The 18,768-nt window shown below is 32.4% G+C and overlaps 3 protein-coding genes across 6 annotated transcripts; 2 read left to right on the top strand and 1 right to left on the bottom strand.

Moving 5' to 3' along the window:
* Positions 1-448: 448 nt before the first annotated feature.
* On the top strand, positions 449-3,229 carry LOC133804745 (uncharacterized). Of its 3 annotated transcripts, none has more exons than XM_062242888.1 (6): positions 449-782; positions 1,298-1,524; positions 1,634-1,892; positions 2,355-2,534; positions 2,617-2,772; positions 2,886-3,229. In XM_062242888.1, the coding sequence occupies exons 1-6, from the start codon at positions 753-755 to the stop codon at positions 3,042-3,044; spliced, it is 1,011 nt and encodes a 336-aa protein (XP_062098872.1). In that variant the 5' UTR covers positions 449-752; the 3' UTR covers positions 3,045-3,229. The 3 variants fall into 3 exon arrangements, with proteins under 3 accessions (XP_062098872.1, XP_062098873.1, XP_062098871.1); XM_062242889.1 differs by lacking the exon at positions 449-782 and adding an exon at positions 798-1,210; XM_062242887.1 differs by lacking the exon at positions 449-782 and having other exon boundaries at positions 1,218-1,524.
* A 125-nt stretch (positions 3,230-3,354) lies between these two features.
* On the bottom strand, positions 3,355-11,556 carry LOC133804744 (uncharacterized). 2 transcript variants are annotated; one of them, XM_062242885.1, is made up of 16 exons: positions 11,306-11,465; positions 10,046-10,398; positions 9,671-9,896; positions 9,329-9,574; positions 9,122-9,237; positions 8,887-8,985; positions 8,702-8,789; positions 7,743-7,972; positions 6,912-7,096; positions 6,592-6,791; positions 5,697-6,035; positions 5,483-5,584; positions 4,833-5,130; positions 4,378-4,526; positions 4,001-4,285; positions 3,355-3,878 (listed from the first exon to the last, which is right to left on the bottom strand). In XM_062242885.1, the coding sequence occupies exons 2-16, from the start codon at positions 10,342-10,344 to the stop codon at positions 3,669-3,671; spliced, it is 3,072 nt and encodes a 1,023-aa protein (XP_062098869.1). In that variant the 5' UTR covers positions 10,345-10,398; positions 11,306-11,465; the 3' UTR covers positions 3,355-3,668. The 2 variants fall into 2 exon arrangements, with proteins under 2 accessions (XP_062098869.1, XP_062098870.1); XM_062242886.1 differs by lacking the exon at positions 10,046-10,398 and having other exon boundaries at positions 11,306-11,556.
* Positions 11,557-15,184: 3,628 nt separating this feature from the next.
* On the top strand, positions 15,185-17,269 carry LOC133806085 (protein FAR1-RELATED SEQUENCE 5-like). The gene is made up of 6 exons (XM_062244221.1): positions 15,185-15,284; positions 15,620-16,255; positions 16,371-16,445; positions 16,531-16,676; positions 16,798-16,941; positions 16,985-17,269. The coding sequence occupies exons 1-6, from the start codon at positions 15,185-15,187 to the stop codon at positions 17,267-17,269; spliced, it is 1,386 nt and encodes a 461-aa protein (XP_062100205.1).
* The last annotated feature ends 1,499 nt before the right edge of the window (positions 17,270-18,768 follow it).

The following is an 18,768-nucleotide window of genomic DNA, read 5'->3' as shown; positions in this document are numbered from 1 at the left end:
TTGTTTAATTCTTACAGGGAGCGAGTTTGTAATCACTGTCTTTCTTTCTGTTTCTTTTTCAGATTTATTTATATAAATTTATATACCAAAAAAATAACTTTACATTCTTAAAGAACAAAAAAAAAATCATTGGGGTTGGCATTGTTCATCTTAGACAAAAACCAAGGCAAAGTCGTATTAATTAAGTGATTAAATCAAGAATGTAAAATATATAAATTTTCTTGGTAAAATAATTGCTTATTCGCTCAATGAGATTTGAGAGACAATGGGCCACAGTTAACGGCAGATTACGTTGCTAAAAAGTCCCTGTTTTGTTTTGACTCTAATTACATCTATCTCTATTCCTTTTTATTTTAAAGCGCATATATATATATATATATATATATAAATATACACACACATGGAACACGGTGAGTGCTCTTCCTTTTTCCTTCTCAACTTCTGTGATGGGTTAGTCGCACTTACCCAAATTGGATAAAGTAATATATTAGAAACATATTCAGAGAAGAACGAGATATAAATATACTTTAAGATGTAAAATATAATATGGTTTGAGAAACTAATCGACTATCATACATACATAAATATTTATATATATTTATTGGAAAATGAGAAGCGGGGGAGATGGGAGTACTGATGATATAAATAAACATGGTTCTTCTTCTTCACGAGAAAAACCTCAAAACTCAGAATAGTAAGACCTTCCACTCCACTCCACTCCACTAGTAGTGTTTACTCACTTGAACAAGATCATGACTGAAGATATATGTTTCTTCAACAAGGTAATTTGCTTAGTTTAAAAGTTTTCTCTTCTGTCTTAATGTATTTTTTTTCCCTAAGATTTCATAAAAAAATAAAGCCGTGCGTGCGTCTTGTCAAAGATTATTTTCCTTTTTTGAGGTACCATCTTTTATTGCGTTTAAGTAGCTAGTGTATTGTGTTATTACAACAAACACAATTATAATTTATAGGTATATTTTTTACCTGATTTTTTCAAGAAAGAGCCATTCTATGACCGTTTCTCTCGCCATATATTTCTCCATTTGGACAGACTACTTCGACAGAAAACAATAGGACAACAACGACGATATTCACTATATCACTATTTTAGAGAAAAACCTATGTGCATATATAATCTTCTTCTTTCTCTCTTTTTTTTTTCTTTTTTCCTTTTCCCGTAGATGGACATTTTTAAATGGAAGATACCACAGTATGCTCCTCTCTCTCTCTCTCTCTCTCTATGTTCCTGTATTTTTTCTTCTTCAATATTATTATCACAATTACTCTCGAATTACAGGACACACTGGTCATCAAAACTCCGAAGAAATCTCCATTGATATTGAGAATGGTGGTTCTACTCTTTTCCATGGTTTGTGGAGTATATATATGCTCGATCTGTTTAAAGCAATTAAGCCCCCACACTAAGGCCAAGTTCTTAAACATCAAAGTTATTGAGCATCAAAAGTTTTGTCCCTTTTCTGGTGATCATTACATGCATTACCCACAACCTCAAACATTCAGAAGGTATAGTAATACTTGAGATAAAGAAAACCCGATATTGCTTCTTGATCAAATTTGTTTTCTGGGCTTCTTTTATCTTCATCAAATTGAGGTTATTATCTGTTTTTTACAGGGAAGAATGTGGCTGCAACCCTGTACGGTACTTTGCTATACTGTCAATGCAGAGATCTGGGAGTGGATGGTTTGAGACTTTGTTGAATAATCATACGAATGTTAGTTCAAATGGGGAGATTTTCTCGGTTAAGGAAAGGAGGGATAACATTTCTTCGATTCTAAAGACAATGGATAAAGTTTATAATCTGGACTGGTTTACTAGTGCTTCCAAGAATGAGTGTTCTGCAGCTGTTGGGTTCAAATGGATGCTAAATCAGGTAATTTTACCTCCTCCACTGCATAAAGATTTATTAATAACTTCTCGCTTTGTTAATAATAATTGATTTACCCTATTAGAACTCTAGCTATGGTAATTACTTACGAATAATATATATATATTTTTTTTTAAAATACTAAATAAGCTAAAGGTTTTGAAAAGAAGGTATGGAAAAGTGGGCAACTTTAACAAGTTGTACCCCAATTACAAATCAGAAAAGGGGGTTTCTTATTGGGCCATGTTTAAAGTTTACGTTATGAATCATATCTACCTGTAGATCAGAGATTATTGGGCATTTTAAGCATCTCTGTTTTGCATAGAAGCATAAATTTTGTATTCGAAGAATATGTGTGTGGTGTGGGGAGCGGGAAATTAAGCCAATGTAGCATAAAGGAAATTGAAAAGGCTCTTTGACTTTTTTTTTCTTTCTTGATGGTGCTTTATATATTTATGTATATCACAGGGTTTAATGGAGCATCACGTAGAAATAGTCGAGTACTTCAAAAAGAAAGGAGTGTCTGCCATATTCCTTTTCAGAAGAAATTTACTCCGGAGAATGATTTCTGTACTCGCAAATTCTTATGATAAAGATGCTAAGCTACTAAATGGAACCCACAAGTCTCACGTGCATTCCCCATTGGAGGTCTCTCTCTCTCTCTCTCTCATAATGAATCACGAGTCATCACCATGCCTCTTTTACATGCATTTTTCTTCGACTATTGCAGGCTCAAATACTTGCAAAATACAAGCCAAAACTTAACAACACATTAATGATAAAAGAACTGAACAAAGCAAATGAGACAACAACCAGAGCATTAGAATATTTCAACAGAACTCGTCACATTGTTCTTTACTGCGAAGATGTTACCAACAACCGGACCGTACGTAATGCTTATCACCTATTAACTTGACTTCCTAAGAATTTGGTTAATTACTTCCATTAGAATTTAATACTAACTTTGGTTTAATGTAATACATATATGTGGCCATGCAGAAACTGAAAGACGTTCAAGAGTTTCTAAGGTTACCTTACAAAGAGCTTAAGAGCCGTCAGGTTAGGATACATACCGCCCCTTTGTCGGATCAAGTCCAGAACTGGCATGATATCGGGAAGGCACTCGATGGAACATCATTTGAGACATTCCTTCATTAAAATTGACTATTAGGTTTTTAAAATGAAACGATGTAAATATCAATTTCAGCATCAATTTTGCTCAAGAGAGATTCTAGTACCATCTATTTTACTTGATTCCAATTTCTTTGACCTTGTACTTGTAGTCGTGTATCTATATAAAGCAATTTGTCAAAACACAATGGAATTTCATCCAACCACAGATGTTGCTGTTTCCAAATACTTTTTTGAGTTTATGATTTAACTAAACTATCCACCTACGCTAGCAAACAACAAATTCATATCTGGTTCCAATATTATATATACATATATATATATATAGCTAACTTGGTTCAATGCCAAAAATTTCCTACTTTGATCATTTCCAGAGACTCGTTTGAATAGATTTGCGTATAAATTAGTTATTTCACTTCTACTAATGTGGTGAACCATCACCAACAGTGACAAATAAATTATATGCTTTACTCCCCTGGACAAGAAAAAAAAAACCTTCAATGCTTTACTTCTATACTTTGTTAAAACTACCACCCTGGGTCCTTACTATGCAGGCTACTAGTCAAGTGGAATAACACTATTGTTTTTTTTCCATTCTATTACTTCCTAAATCAAGGAAACTACACTAATCATACAAATTGGAGAACCGAGTCAGTGAGCAACTGACCCATTACTGGCTGTTGAACTAGAATCATCTGTTTGTTTAATAACAAAGTGATCAACAATCTTAACAGTATGAATAGGGTCCTGAAGAGGAATAGCGGCACTCCATTTGCTTGGAAATTTTCTACAGTGGCTCTGCTGCTGTGGCTGCTTTGGCTCTCCGTCCCAGTCCGGGTCCAGCTTCCATTCTTTTGGAACCTGCATTGCAAATGTTAAATTGTTATTTCTATGTGCTCTGATATTTTGAATAGAATTGTCCATAAATCTATCAAATGGTGCAGGAAAACCTATTAACCAAAAAGAGACTACTGATTGCTTACCTTATCCACTGCAAGAGTATAAACCTCGAGATCACCATCTTTAGTTATGTGGAATCGAGTGAATGCCTTATAATTTGCAATGCGGAGTGAGGAGAAGGCTTCATCAAAGTGTATGTGAAGCCAATTGATGCAGATGTACAAGTAGCTACCGAATACCAAGGATACGATTGGTGTTGAAAACACCCAGAAATAAAGAAAGACAGAAGCATAATATATGACAGCACCTCCTCTGGAGAGAGACTCCATCCCATTCTTACAAATGCTGCTTCGGGTGACAGCCATTACCTGAAAAATTTATCATAGTAATACAAAATATAAGAAACATAACTTACAGCAAAAAAAACAAATTAAAAAAAATCACTCATAGCTTGTCATACCTCTGGAACATCAAATGCAGACATAAGATACTTAATACATGCTGGATAAAGACCGAAGGTCCATTGTTCTATACGAGCTCGAAGACCAGTTGGATCTGGAAAGTGCTCACTCTCCACAGTTTGGTACCACTGATATAAAGTGTGATAACCTGAAATCAAAAGTCCCGTACCATAAAATCCAACTAACTTGTAAATCAACAACTTTTATCAATAGAATTAAGTCACAAATAGTTTTCATAGACATGATATAATCTCATGGTTAATATAACATTTGTCAAAACAAGATTTAACATACATTTTTTTTTTTAAAAAAGAAAAAACTAATTAAATGCAGTTCCCATAGTTCTCTTTTAACATGCAGGAAGGCAGATGTAAACATTGTTCGATTATTTGGTCATTACACAATCAGAGATTAAGAAATAATCAACACGAGATATAACAGTAGGAAAACTGACCTGAAGTGGCCAGCAGATTGTGCCTGATACATGTCTCAACACCCAGTTCCAACAGTAACATAAGAACTAGAGCTGCAGACAAGTGTGCAGAGACATGAATAATGCCAATCATTACCCTCTTCTTTCGGGATACTTTGGAGGGAACAAATGTGATTGCAGCAATAAGCAACATCAAAGCACCTGCGAAAGACACATAAGAGCGTTCCAGCATGTATATGAAAGCATTCCACACCGTGCCAAAGAAACTCCCCAAGTGACCAGAAAATGAATCATCTTGCAAGATATGGCCAAGTTTACACTAAAAAAGGGAAAAGAAGCACATAAATAACCACTTGAATATAAAACAATAGCTTAAAAAATAATCATTACGTCAATAACAAGCTAAGAAACATAATTAAGTCAACAGAAAGTATTAAATCATAAGCTATTCAATTAGAGAGATTACTTAAAAGAAAGTAGCACCAATTCAAAGAGAGAAAAAGAGCATGGTAATGGTATTTATTTGCTTTTATTTCTCTTAGTGATCTAACAGAACTTACTAGGAGAAATCGCTTGAGTTCACAGTAACTTCAAATTAAAAAAGATAAACAAGTCTTGAGACTAGTAATAAAAGTTAGCATGAAAATTGCTAGGTTGGATAATCAACTAACCTGTGGAAACATAGAAAATGCCAGTACGAAATATATAATGCCACCAATAAAATCAAATTGCCAGTTCTTCTTTCTAAACTTCAAAATATTTCCCAGAGCAATCTGCATTGAATAGAAAATAACATTCCCCAATCGGTTAAAAGAAATTTACCACATTGTGTCTACTAAAAATTAGTATGAGATAAATTACAAACATCAAAGATAAATAAATTACCCTGCTTGAATCTTCAAAAGAAGGATAAGCAGCCTTGCAGTCATAAGGAGTGCCATATAACTTATTAAAACTAGCAAAGACATGAGTGGGATGTAAAAAAGCCCCACCACAACCATTTACAAGTAAATGTTGCACATGGACAGGCCCCAGTCCATCTGATTTAACAAATGAATGGCGCATATAATGATGCAAGTCTCCAGAAATTCGAAGTTTACACCTTCCTTTCAAATAATCACAAATCAGGTGTGAGACATTCTTTCCAGAAACATCATTCCAGTACCAATCAAGAAGCCAATTCGGTTCATGTGTCATAATGATCACAGAATCATCATCTCCAACCTTATCACATGGAAAGATGAGAATGCAAAAGTTGATCAGAGCACGTTTCAAGAAGCTACATAGTAAAAGATAAAATATAAATGAAAGCTTAGGTGCAACCCAACGTCAATGGCATAATAAGAATAGTATGTAAGCATACATGGATCAAATGTACTGATGGGAACATAGGAATCATATCGTTATAATCTCTTTAGGCCATGAGAAAACTATTGCAACAAAGTTTTAAGACATCTCTAGCCATATAACTTAAGATGAAAGTAGTGCATAATAACATATAATGTCTAAAGTTGATTTTACTAAGTGTGCTGATTCTTATGACAATCTAGAATGATCACAAACTCAAGAATTTTAAAATATGTGTATTTGTATATGTATAAATATATATATATATATATATATCTTCACTTCTGCAGATGTACTAATTGACCAGCACCTTGGAAGTAATTCCATGGGAATGAGATGGTGCTACTCTTGCATAAGGCTAGACGCATACACTAGTGAATCATTTTTTTTTTACCTAACCATATTGAAACAATAAGAAAGCAAAAGAAATTACCTTTTCCTTTATCAGTTCTGAAAAGAATTTGAATTGGTAGACATCAATATCTCCATGAAGTGCCAAATCAAGACCAAATACCCACCATCTTTTTGGAAGTTGCAAAGCAAAATAACTCTTCTTTTGAGGCATAAACCACCCACCCAACCAGCTTTTATGACATATATACCTCATAAAGGTATGAAGTCCATCAAACCAATCTGTCATGCACAAAAGAGTTGTGCAACAAGTGTGGATTCAATGAAATTCTCTCCGGTAACATGACATAAAAACGAAGGAAAAAAAAACAACACAGAGTGAGGCTGATGACAAAAACTAACCATGGTTTCCAGGAATAACAAAACACTGAGGCCCCTTGTAATCCTTCAGTTCAGACATGCCGGAAGGTACCTCAGGCTTATTTACAGCAATGTGTACTTCTTTATACCATGGAGGAGGCTGGAGAGCATACTCAAAAGGACAAAATAAGCGCCTTTCATATGTGAATGCTGATGGATTTGGATATCTGTATATGATAGCCAGTAAATATTATGATTTATCAATATACATGCAAAGAGACAATATAGAAATTACACATTTTTTATGCTTATTCGTTTCTTCTGTTCGCAATGAGCAGTAAATTGCACAAAGATTGGTCAAGCTCTCATTAATAAATATGAAAGGTTGGAAACCATTAAAGGGAAAAATTGTGTAGACAAACAACATCAGTCTAATAGAACGCATGATGTATTACAGAAAACTTCACACTGATTGGTCCACAGACATGCTAAACAAAAATCCATTGAAGCATTCAAAAAGAAAATGACAACAAAATCTAGCCAATGTAGTAGAAGGGGGCCATCAGAATGAATTATAAAGCACAATGAGAGAAAGAACATCCACACTATTGTGCTAACTTGAAATAATATTGGCTGATTAGTAATACGGATGAAGTCTGAGAAGAAATACAAAAGTCTAAACTGCAAACTTATTTTTTTGGAGAATCAACTTACTCTAAGAGCAAATAGAAATAGATTCTTCCAGCAAAAATAAAAAATAGAAATAGATTCAATCAAGTGTAGTTGGATTCAAAAATTGAAATTTCTGTACGTAGCTATAAATAATACTTCAAAAACTCATACTATTCATCAAAAAAGCAATTGTCAACTCACGCAAGATCTCCTCCAATAAGAAGTAAGTCGCCACGTGGTAGATTAAGTGCTGAACCACCTCTATTGATATTAATGGAAGGCTGAGCAAGCAAACGAGCAACTGAATAAGATGAGTTTCCACCATCACCAGTATCAGCCATGAAGTCAAACCATAAGTCATCCTTCTCGCCAAATTGATCGTACAAGAGATCCCCTTGTTGAGCTCCATCATTGACCTTGCTCATTGCTGCCTAATGGTGCGATTGTTTATTAAAAACACTTGTAGCCAAGAACTTTATTATTCATTTATTTATTAACAAGATACATAAAAAAGTTATAGTGGGAAAGAATAAGCAGAGAGAATAAAAGTTGTTATACAACTAAGCCCATACTTAAGTTGATGTAGGAACCTAACAATACAACCCCATTTAAAGTCGATGTCCATCGCGGCCCACTTTGGGCTTCTCCTAGGACCCACGTCATTCATGACCTTGTAGGTGACTCCACCCATGTCATCCCTTCCAAGATGTCAATCCCACAAGAAAATGTTGGCTCTAATACCAACCACTAAGTAGAACTTACTCCCAAAAGATTAGCTATGAGAAAGGATGTCGAAGTAGTAATAAACTATCAAATAAGCCAATACTTGTAAATGTGGGAGGTAAAATTTATCTTACGAAATTAACTCTGAAATTATAACATACTAATGACATGATGAAAGAAGAGATGGATTGTATAAATATCAATTCTTTAGTATCACCATTTGTGATGTCTAATGTATTTTCACAACTTACAGCCCAACAAAATCATTTAAAGCAATCTATAAGATTACTTGTCTTATGTGACTGTGTCAGAATTTTCTTTCAAATGTTGTATTTCTTAATATTAAAAAATGTAAACATGTGGAAGTTCTCAAAGCATAACAATTTCAATTAGATCATAACAATAATTTAGGTAAAAAATAAAAAGGTAAGCCATACTTGCATCATTCGCATATCAAAACGGCCAACAAAGACAGTTACTGATACAAGAAGATCAAAAACAGTCTTGAACAAATCAGCTGATGTTCTGCAACATAGAGCCATTGGTAAGTTGAAACAATTAATTAAGCTATACTACCATTTAAAGACAAAAGGAAAAAAAGAACAGGAGGTAAAGAGTATACCCTGAATACCAGGGAACCATATCTAAAAAACCAGGCTTCAGTTGCTTCTTCTTCAACTTCTCATACTCTTGAACTGACAAAGGGTGAGTAAGAGCCCACCTTTCAATTTATCACAAGAGGAAAAAGAAAAACAAAACTCAGATAACAGTGTAAATTATTTTAGGATAATAGTAATGTTTTATTGTTTTGAAAACAACCAACTCAATTCGAAATCAAGCTACAAACTACCACTCACCCTGTTGACCTTTCCACCACATAATTGGCGATGTAAAGGCCAATAAATGTGGCCCATAGTGAGTAAATAGGAGAGATTCCATCTGACGAACCATCACATGAGCCATTGCACGCTAACTAAGATGTTAAAAAGAAACAATAAATATAAAATAATGACAGGAACTGTACAGTAACAAAGAAAGAATCTATTAGCTTCTGGTAGTAGTACCTCGCCATAAATAACCCACTTGGACAAAAGAGGATAATCTCTAGCAGACCCAACTGGAGCAAACCACGATGAGCAGACTTGGTCTTTCAGTTCATTCATTCGAAGAAATTTTGCCAGCCATGTGTTTCTCTCTTCCTTTTTCCAGAAAGAGAACCAATAGGAGTTCTTGTGCTCAAGGCGTCTCTCTCTTACAATAGCACTGTTACCACAGTGGCTATAAAATACACAGCAGGCCATACTAAGCACCTGCATAACAAAAAAAAGGAATGAAGATAATCATCAGAATTCACAAGCAAATGCCAAAAGAATCTGTAGATATAATAGACAATGTTCCAAACTTACAGCACAGTTTTGAAGTATAGTCAAGATTGCTGGCCTTCTTCCAGCAACTCGTGAAACTAGACCAATGTACCAAAGCCCAAGAAATATGATGTGAAATACAAGAAGAAATAAAATAGAAGAGACATAAATAGTCAAAAACAATGATAGATTCATCCTCATGTCCACTCCCATTGACTGAAAACTAGGAAGATGATACAGAGCTGCTACTAAAATCCATGCTATGTACCTACAAAAGATAATTTTTCAGAACTACAAACATCTATTAACCGTTTCTATCTCCCATCAACAAAAGTTCTTATAAACATGCAAACCAGCATTATATGTGTCAGAATCAAGTATGAAAGCAAGTCAATAGAATGTAGAAGAAACACTTACCAACGACTAAAATTTGAATAACTCGGCTTGATAGTCTTCCCAATAAATGGAGACGAAAAGAAATAGAAAAAACCAAGCAAACAAGAATACATAGACCACCATTTAACATTCTTGTCCAATTTTTCTACAAGGGTATGAATGTTGTCGGATGAGATAAAAAATAGGCAACCCACAACAACTGCAATTACGGCATGGCGTGAATGCTCGTGGGGGTAAGGATATCTATGAGTTAAAATAGTTCTAACCCTCTCCATTCTGAAGGAATCCAATATGCCAACTGACTGCTTATTAGATCTCATAAACTAACTTGGCACGATTCAGGTTCTCCCAAACAGTCCAAAAATTCCAGAGTCCTGTTAATTGGACTTAAATACGTTAATTCAGTACCATGATACAAATTACAGAACTACATTAACTATAAAACAAAGTGAATTGAGATATAGTTCACATGCATTCCCGAAGAAATTCTAGTACATTTTGGTCAGAACAAGAAAGTCTCCACTTGCATTTTAACATCCAATATTGATTTATCAATTATGAACCGAAAGAGAAAACTTAACTATTCACTCTTCCTTTCTTACTTTTGCTTTCTGAAAATACTATTTGTACAATTCCTACCAAGAAATAAAATCATACTACGATTCGAAAGAACTAATCAACACCCGCATTGTTATTATGTAATACCACAACCACAACCATAACCATAACCATAACAATAACCATAACCTCTCTAAGAAGATGTTTAACTAATTATAACAAAAGATAACCAAGCCAAACCACTTTCGACTAGTTGCATACTTGTGGCACAATTATTTGAAAGACCAGCGGAACAAAAAAATGAAACAGAAACCAACGACACACATATTCCTCAAATAGAATATAAAAACATATATAATTATAAATTTATTGGGGTAATCATCACTTTTGTTTTCCTTTATTTTTTTTTTTGTTTCTATTCTCAGCTAAATTTCAACCACACAGCTCCCTACAACAACACTCAATTTAAGCGATAAATAGACATAAAAGCACAAATCCAAAACTTCTCGTAGAGAGCTAGGGTTTGTTTCTTCAACTTAACCCAAAAAACAGAAAAAGAGGTCAAGGGCAGAAGCGTTCGCAGACAAAAAAACCAGAACCGACCTTGGAAAAGGAAAACCCAATAAAAGAGAAATCAATATTCAATCAGACTAGACACCATTGCTTTAACAAAATCTTCAGAGAAAAAAGAGAGAATGGGGAATCAAAAGAAGGATAAGGTACCTGAGAGAGAGCGAGCGAGGAGAGGAGAGGAGAGGGAATGAATAATTATATAATAAATATAAAAAAGGAAGGAAGGAAAGAAGGGATGGATGGATGTCTGTGAAGAACATAGCATTACAACAATGGCATATTCTCTTTCTTCTTCTCCTCCATCTTCTTATTTTATTTATTTGTCTTTTTAATTTTTATTTTTCTTAACGAATAAGAAAAATACGTTGCCTTGCCTTGGCTTAAGAAACCAAACTGAAATTTGGGCAAGTGTAAATGAAATGAATGTAATTGTAAGTTGTTGTACGACCAAACTACCCTCGCTTTTTCTAAGTCTACTACTACTGTTTTGCCTTGTCCAGTTTAGTTTACTACCACCGTTTATCCGTTATTGACAATTGGAATTGGACTTTCTCCGTGTATGAGCTGGGCTTTTATCCATTTTAGTGTTAATGGGCTCAACCCCATACCTCGTCTCCTCTGCTTACTTTTTTTGTTTTTCTTATAATGTGTTGAAATATAACATTATAACTAAATTTAATGAAAAAAGATGGGTCTAAAGTATTAAAAAAAAATTTGAAAAAGTTCCTCTTAATAATCCCAAATGATAGGTATGGTCAAGTGTCCATAGTTTGTTTTGTGTAATAGAATAGCTAGCTCGCTTTTCTCTCCAATTAAGTTATGAAATATTGGGAAATTTTTAGATATATAGAAAAATTAGAAAAAAAATAATTACAAATTTACTATATCACAAGCCCATTATCTCTTCTGAAACCCATCACTTATACGGTAACCCACAAGAATCCATATTACCTAGCCCATTACAAATTGAAGCACAATAGAAATTGATATGAGAATTTATAGCAAATGGCCCAAATTAATTGCATTTGAAACCCAATGTCCCCATTTTAAAAATGGTAGAAAAATAGGCTTTTTAGATGATTAATTTACTAAATTACCCCTGCTGTATCATTTATATAATGTTTCTCATCAACACCACGTGAAGATGAGACTGATACAACCAAAAAAAATTCTCAGCAAAAAAAAAAAAAAAAGACAACGAGAAAGAGAGGGAGAAGTCGATTTACAGCATTTCTTCCTCCATTTTTTCCGGTAAAGAAGAATTTTGGTTAACTTTCACTTGTTTCATATTGCCCTCTCCATCTTTACAGCATTTTCCATTTTCTTTTCAGTGTTTTGAAACAAAAATTAAAGTATATTTGCTTTCTTTAGGCCATCATCCAATATTTCGGATCATTCTTCCATTTTTCCACAAATCTAGAGGTATTTCTCTTCCTTTTCATTATTTTTTGTTTTTCTTTCTGATTAGTATACTCATTTTCCTGTGTAAATGGGTTAGAGACTATTTGCAATATTATATAAACTGAAGTATTCTTGCTAAATTAATTGCTCAAATATATATAACTTGATTGGTGATATTATATAAATTGAAATAAACATTTTTTTCTCTTCCTTATATTCTGAATTGCTTATTCCCATTCATGTGATATTATATATACTGAATTGCTTAATGACATTCATGCGATATTATATTGAATTGCTTATTCTCATTCATGTGATATTATTCAAATTGAAATGAACAATTATTTCTCTTCCATATATTCTTTGTACGGTTCAGGAACATTTCTGTTTTAGGTGGCCATAAATCTAGCATTGATTGATTTTGTCTCTGGTATTGTTTCTGTGAAACCATTATGGCCTAGAACTAAATGCATTTTCAGAATTGTATATTTTTAATTTATCTCTACATATGTTGTATGTAGACAATAAGTGATAGCATACAACCCATTATGGATAGCAATTTTGATAAGGTTCAACAAATTTGGTTTTAACTTTTTATTATTGTTATAGCCAAAGACTTAGATGTGTTTGCAATGAACCCTCCAAGGAGAGTTTAAAAGAAGTTCTTATAGCTCTTAAAGCATTTAGTTTGCATCTCAAAGCTAAATGAATAAGGCTTTAATTTATGTGCAATTTTAATATTTTGTCATTTGGAGTTACTATTTAGGATTCTTATAATTTTCTCTTGGAATCTGTATTGAGATATACTAATGAATGATTTCTGGTTATTTTTTTTGTTCCCTCTGCATCTATGTCAGCATATGTATTTTATATCCTAGCATCTAATACAAATGGACTGATTTCTTATGCCACCATTAGCTTTTTTGTAATTATTATTAATTTTAAAAGTTTTATGTGTTAAATATTAATGGGGTCTTCATTACAAATTGGCAATTTAAGTCACTTGGCTTGAAGTCTTTTGCACTCCCAGCTGTCCATTTTTTACTGATTTGCTTCTAAATACAAGACTATTAATTTTGCCTCACAATTGTTTATGATTATATTTTAATGATTTCCTTGGAAGGGTATATTTGTTTTTGAGAATCTTTGCTTTGCTTATATGGTTTCTTTCTGAGTTCATAAAGTGCAAAAATACATGGTGGTGTTCTAAATGCTAGAGTGGTCAAATAGTTTTGTGAAGCAAATATAATAAGACATGCCAATTTGAGTTTCTGTTCCACAACTCAACTCTTCCATCAATGAAAGTCTCTTTTAAGTTGGTTTTGTCATCATATATTTGATCAAAATTCTGAATTAAATAGGCTATTTAACCATTGGAAGGTGCCCATGAAGTTTAGTTGCAATATAAATTATTAAATGTGCTTGTTGAAATGTATTAAATGGGTTTGTTGAAATGTATTTGATTGGTATATCTGTTTTGTGTGGTGTCATATACCACACTTGGTTTGCCAATATTATTCCAAAAAATTTCTCCTTTTTATGTTGTATATGGTTTCATAATTTTGGTATATTTATTTTAATATCTTATGTTATTTTACTTTCTAGCATGTGTAATAATGTTGTGGTATACTAAGTTGTGCTTTCTAATCTTCCTTCTTTCTTATAAATTTTTTTTCAGTTATGGGAAAGGTTCCTATTACAATATTGTATGATGGACATTGGAATGACAACAAAAAATTCGCGGGTTATAGGTTGACAGCTATGTTGCTTAACAACAATGCCACATTTTTAGATGCTTTACAACTATTGTATAAAGAGTTGCCTCTAAAGTTGGATTGTCATCGCTACTACATTAGGATTTTTGTTGATATGAACCTTGGAGAGAATGGAAATAATATTTTAGAGGTTATGGGTGATAGTGGTATGAGTTGGTACCTACATGTGGCAAAATCTGATAAAGAAATGAAATACCCACTCATTGTAAGTTTTGAGGAGCGTCCAATGGTTGAACTAATTCAAAAGTCCATTGAGAATAATTGTTTGTTGTTGGAGTCTGTTACTGATCACTCCTCTATAATGGAATCAGATTTGTCTTCAAAGTTTGGCACAAACTTTGAAGTAGGTTCATCGTCAAATTCTCATGGTGGGAGCAGTGGTAGTTCAACTGTTCTAAGTACCAACATGAACAATTCTCCAACTTCAGAAAACGTAGACTCTATATTTGTATATCCCATTGGATTGGAAGATCTGAAAGTCAAATACCTCTTTGAAAATAAAGAAAAGTTGAAGACTGCATTAGGGTTGATCTCAATTAAGAAATTTTTTGAATTTGTGACTATTAAGTCTAACCAAACTAGATTGGTTGTCAGATATGTAGTTCCAAATTGTGAATGGTACATGAGGGCTTCAAAGTATGGAAATGGAGATTTTTGGATGGTAAGGAAGTATGTCAAGGATCATACTTGTCCAATCGATGTTGTGTTAAATGATCATCATCAAGCTACTAGCAAATTAGTGAGTGATTGTGTAACTAACTTGCTATGAGATGATGCAACAACATGTCCTAAAAAGATAGTAGCTCATATGTTGAGAGAATATGGGGTCCATATTAGTTACTTCAAAGCTCGTATGGCAAAGGAAAAAGCATTGGAGGCATTACAAGGATCTACTGATGAGTCATATGCTCTATTGCCATCATATCTCCATGCTCTAAAGTCTTCTAATCCTAGTATGTGATTGTTTGGTTTGTAATTTTTTGTTTTGTTTTTGTGTATGTCTTTATGGTGTAGTTTTTTTTTATTGATATATCTATATATTTTTCTTTAATAAAATATGTTTATGATGTACTCAGCACATATTTCAATAAATAACACATATTTCTATGTAGTTTTTTTGTTATTTATTGTTTATCATGTTTAGTATATCAGTTTTTGTCATCAGTATATATATATATATATATATTTTTCACCTATAGTATATGTGTTTCCTGTACTGAGTGGGAAAAACAAGCCATCTTTTTATATAAATTGTGTTTATGATTTGTACAATCATTTCCATTTGTAGGCTCAGTGGTTGATTATCAAACTGATGATGAAGGCAGATTCTTGTATATGTTCATGGCATTTGGAGCTTCCCTTCAAGGATGGAAGTATTGTAGGCCAGTCATATCAGTTGACGGAACATTTTTAACAGCTAAATTTGCAGGAACATTGTTCATGGCATGTGCCATGGATGCCAATAATCATATATTCCCAATAGGTTTTGGCATCAGAGATTCTGAGAATGATTCTTCTTGGATTTGGTTTTTCCAAAGATTAAGAGGTGCATTAGGATCTCGAGATAATCTGGTTATTGTTTCAGACAGACACAGGAGTATTGAGAATGCAATATCTACTGTGTATCCAGATGCAGAACATGTCTTATGCACCTATCATTTGTTGAACAACCTAAAATCTGCATTGAAGTTCAAGGGCCATGATGTGCTATTTGAGAATTGTTCAAGAGCTTATTTAAATATTGACTTTGAGTTTTATATGCGCCAAATGGAGTCAATCAAACCAAGAATTCGTGAATATCTTCTTCAAGTTGGATACGAGAAATGGGCTAGATCATATTCTACTAGAAGAAGATACACCATTATGACCTCAAATATATCTGAAAGCTTAAATTCTGTTTGGAAAGAAGCTAGAGACTTTCCTGGTATATGTTTGATTCAGATTTTTTTTTTCTGGTTTTCATTTTTTGTTTGTTATCTATTGTTTGGTATATTCATTTTCTATTATGGTATATTGTATTTTGTAACTGGTATATTCAGAAATATACAAGATGCAGCAAAAAGTATTGCTTATTTTATTTGTTAAACTAGAAAAAAAAAATTATAAAGTTTATGGTATGTGATTTCCAATAGCATGTATATGTATGTAATATATATATTGTTTTTACATATTGATCTAATGTTGTTTCTTAACTATCAGTTGTAGCTTTATTGGAAAATTTAAGGCAAAATGTTCAAAATTGGTTTGATACACGTTGTTTGGAAGCAGCAAGCACATTTACAAGGTTGTCAAAATGGGCAGAAGACCAGCTTGTTGAGCAAAATCGTCTAGGTAGAACTATGAATGTAAGTCAACTTTAGCTATATCTTTTATTTACCTATGTGTATATTTTTTTACCAATGACAATATATATATAGTACCCTTAGTGCACATGTTTCAATATTGATTAATGTTTTTCATACTCAGGTATACTCTATTGGTCATCAAATTTACCAAGTTGTTGATGGTAACTTAGAATTTGTTGTTGAAATTCTAAAGCGCAGTTGCACTTGTCGCAAGTGGGACTTAGATGAAATCCCTTGCTCGCATGCATGTGCTGCCATAAGAAAAGCAAGCTTGTGCCATTATACTTATTTCTGACTTTTACATGAAGGATGTTTTTGTGAGCACATATAATGGAATAATCCATTCAGTGGGAAGTCAAAAGTTTTGGGATATTCCTGATATTGTCAAAGATCATGTTGTGCTGCCACCCATTGTAAGGAGAAGAGCTGGCAGACCAAAAAAGAAGAGGATTCCTTCAGTTGGTGAAAAAAGGAGGCAAATCAAGTGTGGTAGGTGCAATGAAAATGGACACAATCATAAAAGATGTAGAAATGCTATTCATGTGAAGATGAAATCTATGAAGAGGTTGAAATCTTGTGTTCATCCTCATTAAACATTCACTTTAGTTTAACCACTTTTAGTTTACTATTTGTTGGATTTGGAACATCAGGATGTTTTCCACTAATAATTTGAGTACATTCAATTGGTTATAGGTCATGTTAGAAATATGAGTGTGTTCAATTAATTGATGACATTTATCTTTGAAAGTGTTATATCTCAATTAGATTTGATGTTTCAAATACATTATGGTATCTTCTGTAATCAAATTTAAAATGGTATATAAGTTTAAAAGTATATTTGTTATTTGAACTATGGTATATGACAGTGGCTATTGCTTATGGTTTATTAAAAAAAAATAGGGTACATATATTATTATTTATTGTAGTATATCACAACACCTGTTGCTTTTGATTACATATAAAAAAAATTATGGTATATAAGTTTATCATAACGGTATATATGTTATTTGTGTTACAGTATATCAGATATAGAAATATCTGAAGAGATTTTTTTTTTTTTTGTACTTTTCATTAGCATGGTCTATCTTCTATTTGTATTGCGGTATATGTATTTTGTATGTATAACTTGCAATAGAAAAAAATTTGGTATGGCACATAAGTTTACAAGATCGGTATATCTATTGTTTGCTTTACAGTATACCACTGTTATTGTTTTCTTACAATACCTCTATATATATGTATGTTGTGGTATAGGAGTTTATTAAAATAGTATATCTATAGTGAACACCAGTATATTAATTTAGGCTAATTTTAATTAGCTATGTTATATAGAATGAAAAAAAATGGTATATTTTTTTGTGGTATATAAGTTTAAAAGTGTAGTATTTCTGATATTTTTATAATGGTATATCACTGCCTCTATTACTTATTAATTGTTTGTTTTATTGTATATTAGAATTAAAATTACTTTATGTTAAAATAAAAGTTCAGAAAGGAAACTTGTTTCTGGCAACTTCCAATAATAATAACACTATTATTTATTTCTTAAAGTATATCACTTTGTATATATATATATTGTGGTATATGAGTTTAATATTATAGTATATTTGTTTTGAAAACTGGTATATTAGTTTAGGTTAATTTTATTTAGCTATAAAAATAAAAATATGGTATATATATTTAAGGTATATAAGTTTAAAAGTATGGTATATATGTTTTTTGTATAACGGTATATCATTGTTTCTATTGCTTCTCATAAATTAAAAAAATTAGCTTATGTCAAATATAAGTTAAATAATTTCATTGGTATATAGTTTTAAAATGATTATAAGAATGTTTTTTTCTATGGTATATTAGAACTCATGAATGGTAATTTCTTTATGTTATGGAGAAACATTTTTTTTAACTATGGTTTTATTTGCATGGTACATATGTTATTTGACTTGTAGTATACCATATTCAAGTATCCATATTAATTAATTTTGTTAAAAATAAAAAAATACATTTATATCTATTATTTATACCATGTTTTATTTATTATTTGTTTTATGTTATACCATATGATAAAAAATAAAAAGTAAAAGCTTTTGGC

The sequence above is a fragment of the Humulus lupulus genome, chromosome X, assembly GCF_963169125.1.
Source record: "Humulus lupulus chromosome X, drHumLupu1.1, whole genome shotgun sequence".
NCBI lineage: Eukaryota > Viridiplantae > Streptophyta > Magnoliopsida > Rosales > Cannabaceae > Humulus > Humulus lupulus.
The sequence above is the reverse complement of the archived record's forward strand: the minus strand, read 5'-3'. Positions and strand labels throughout refer to the sequence as shown.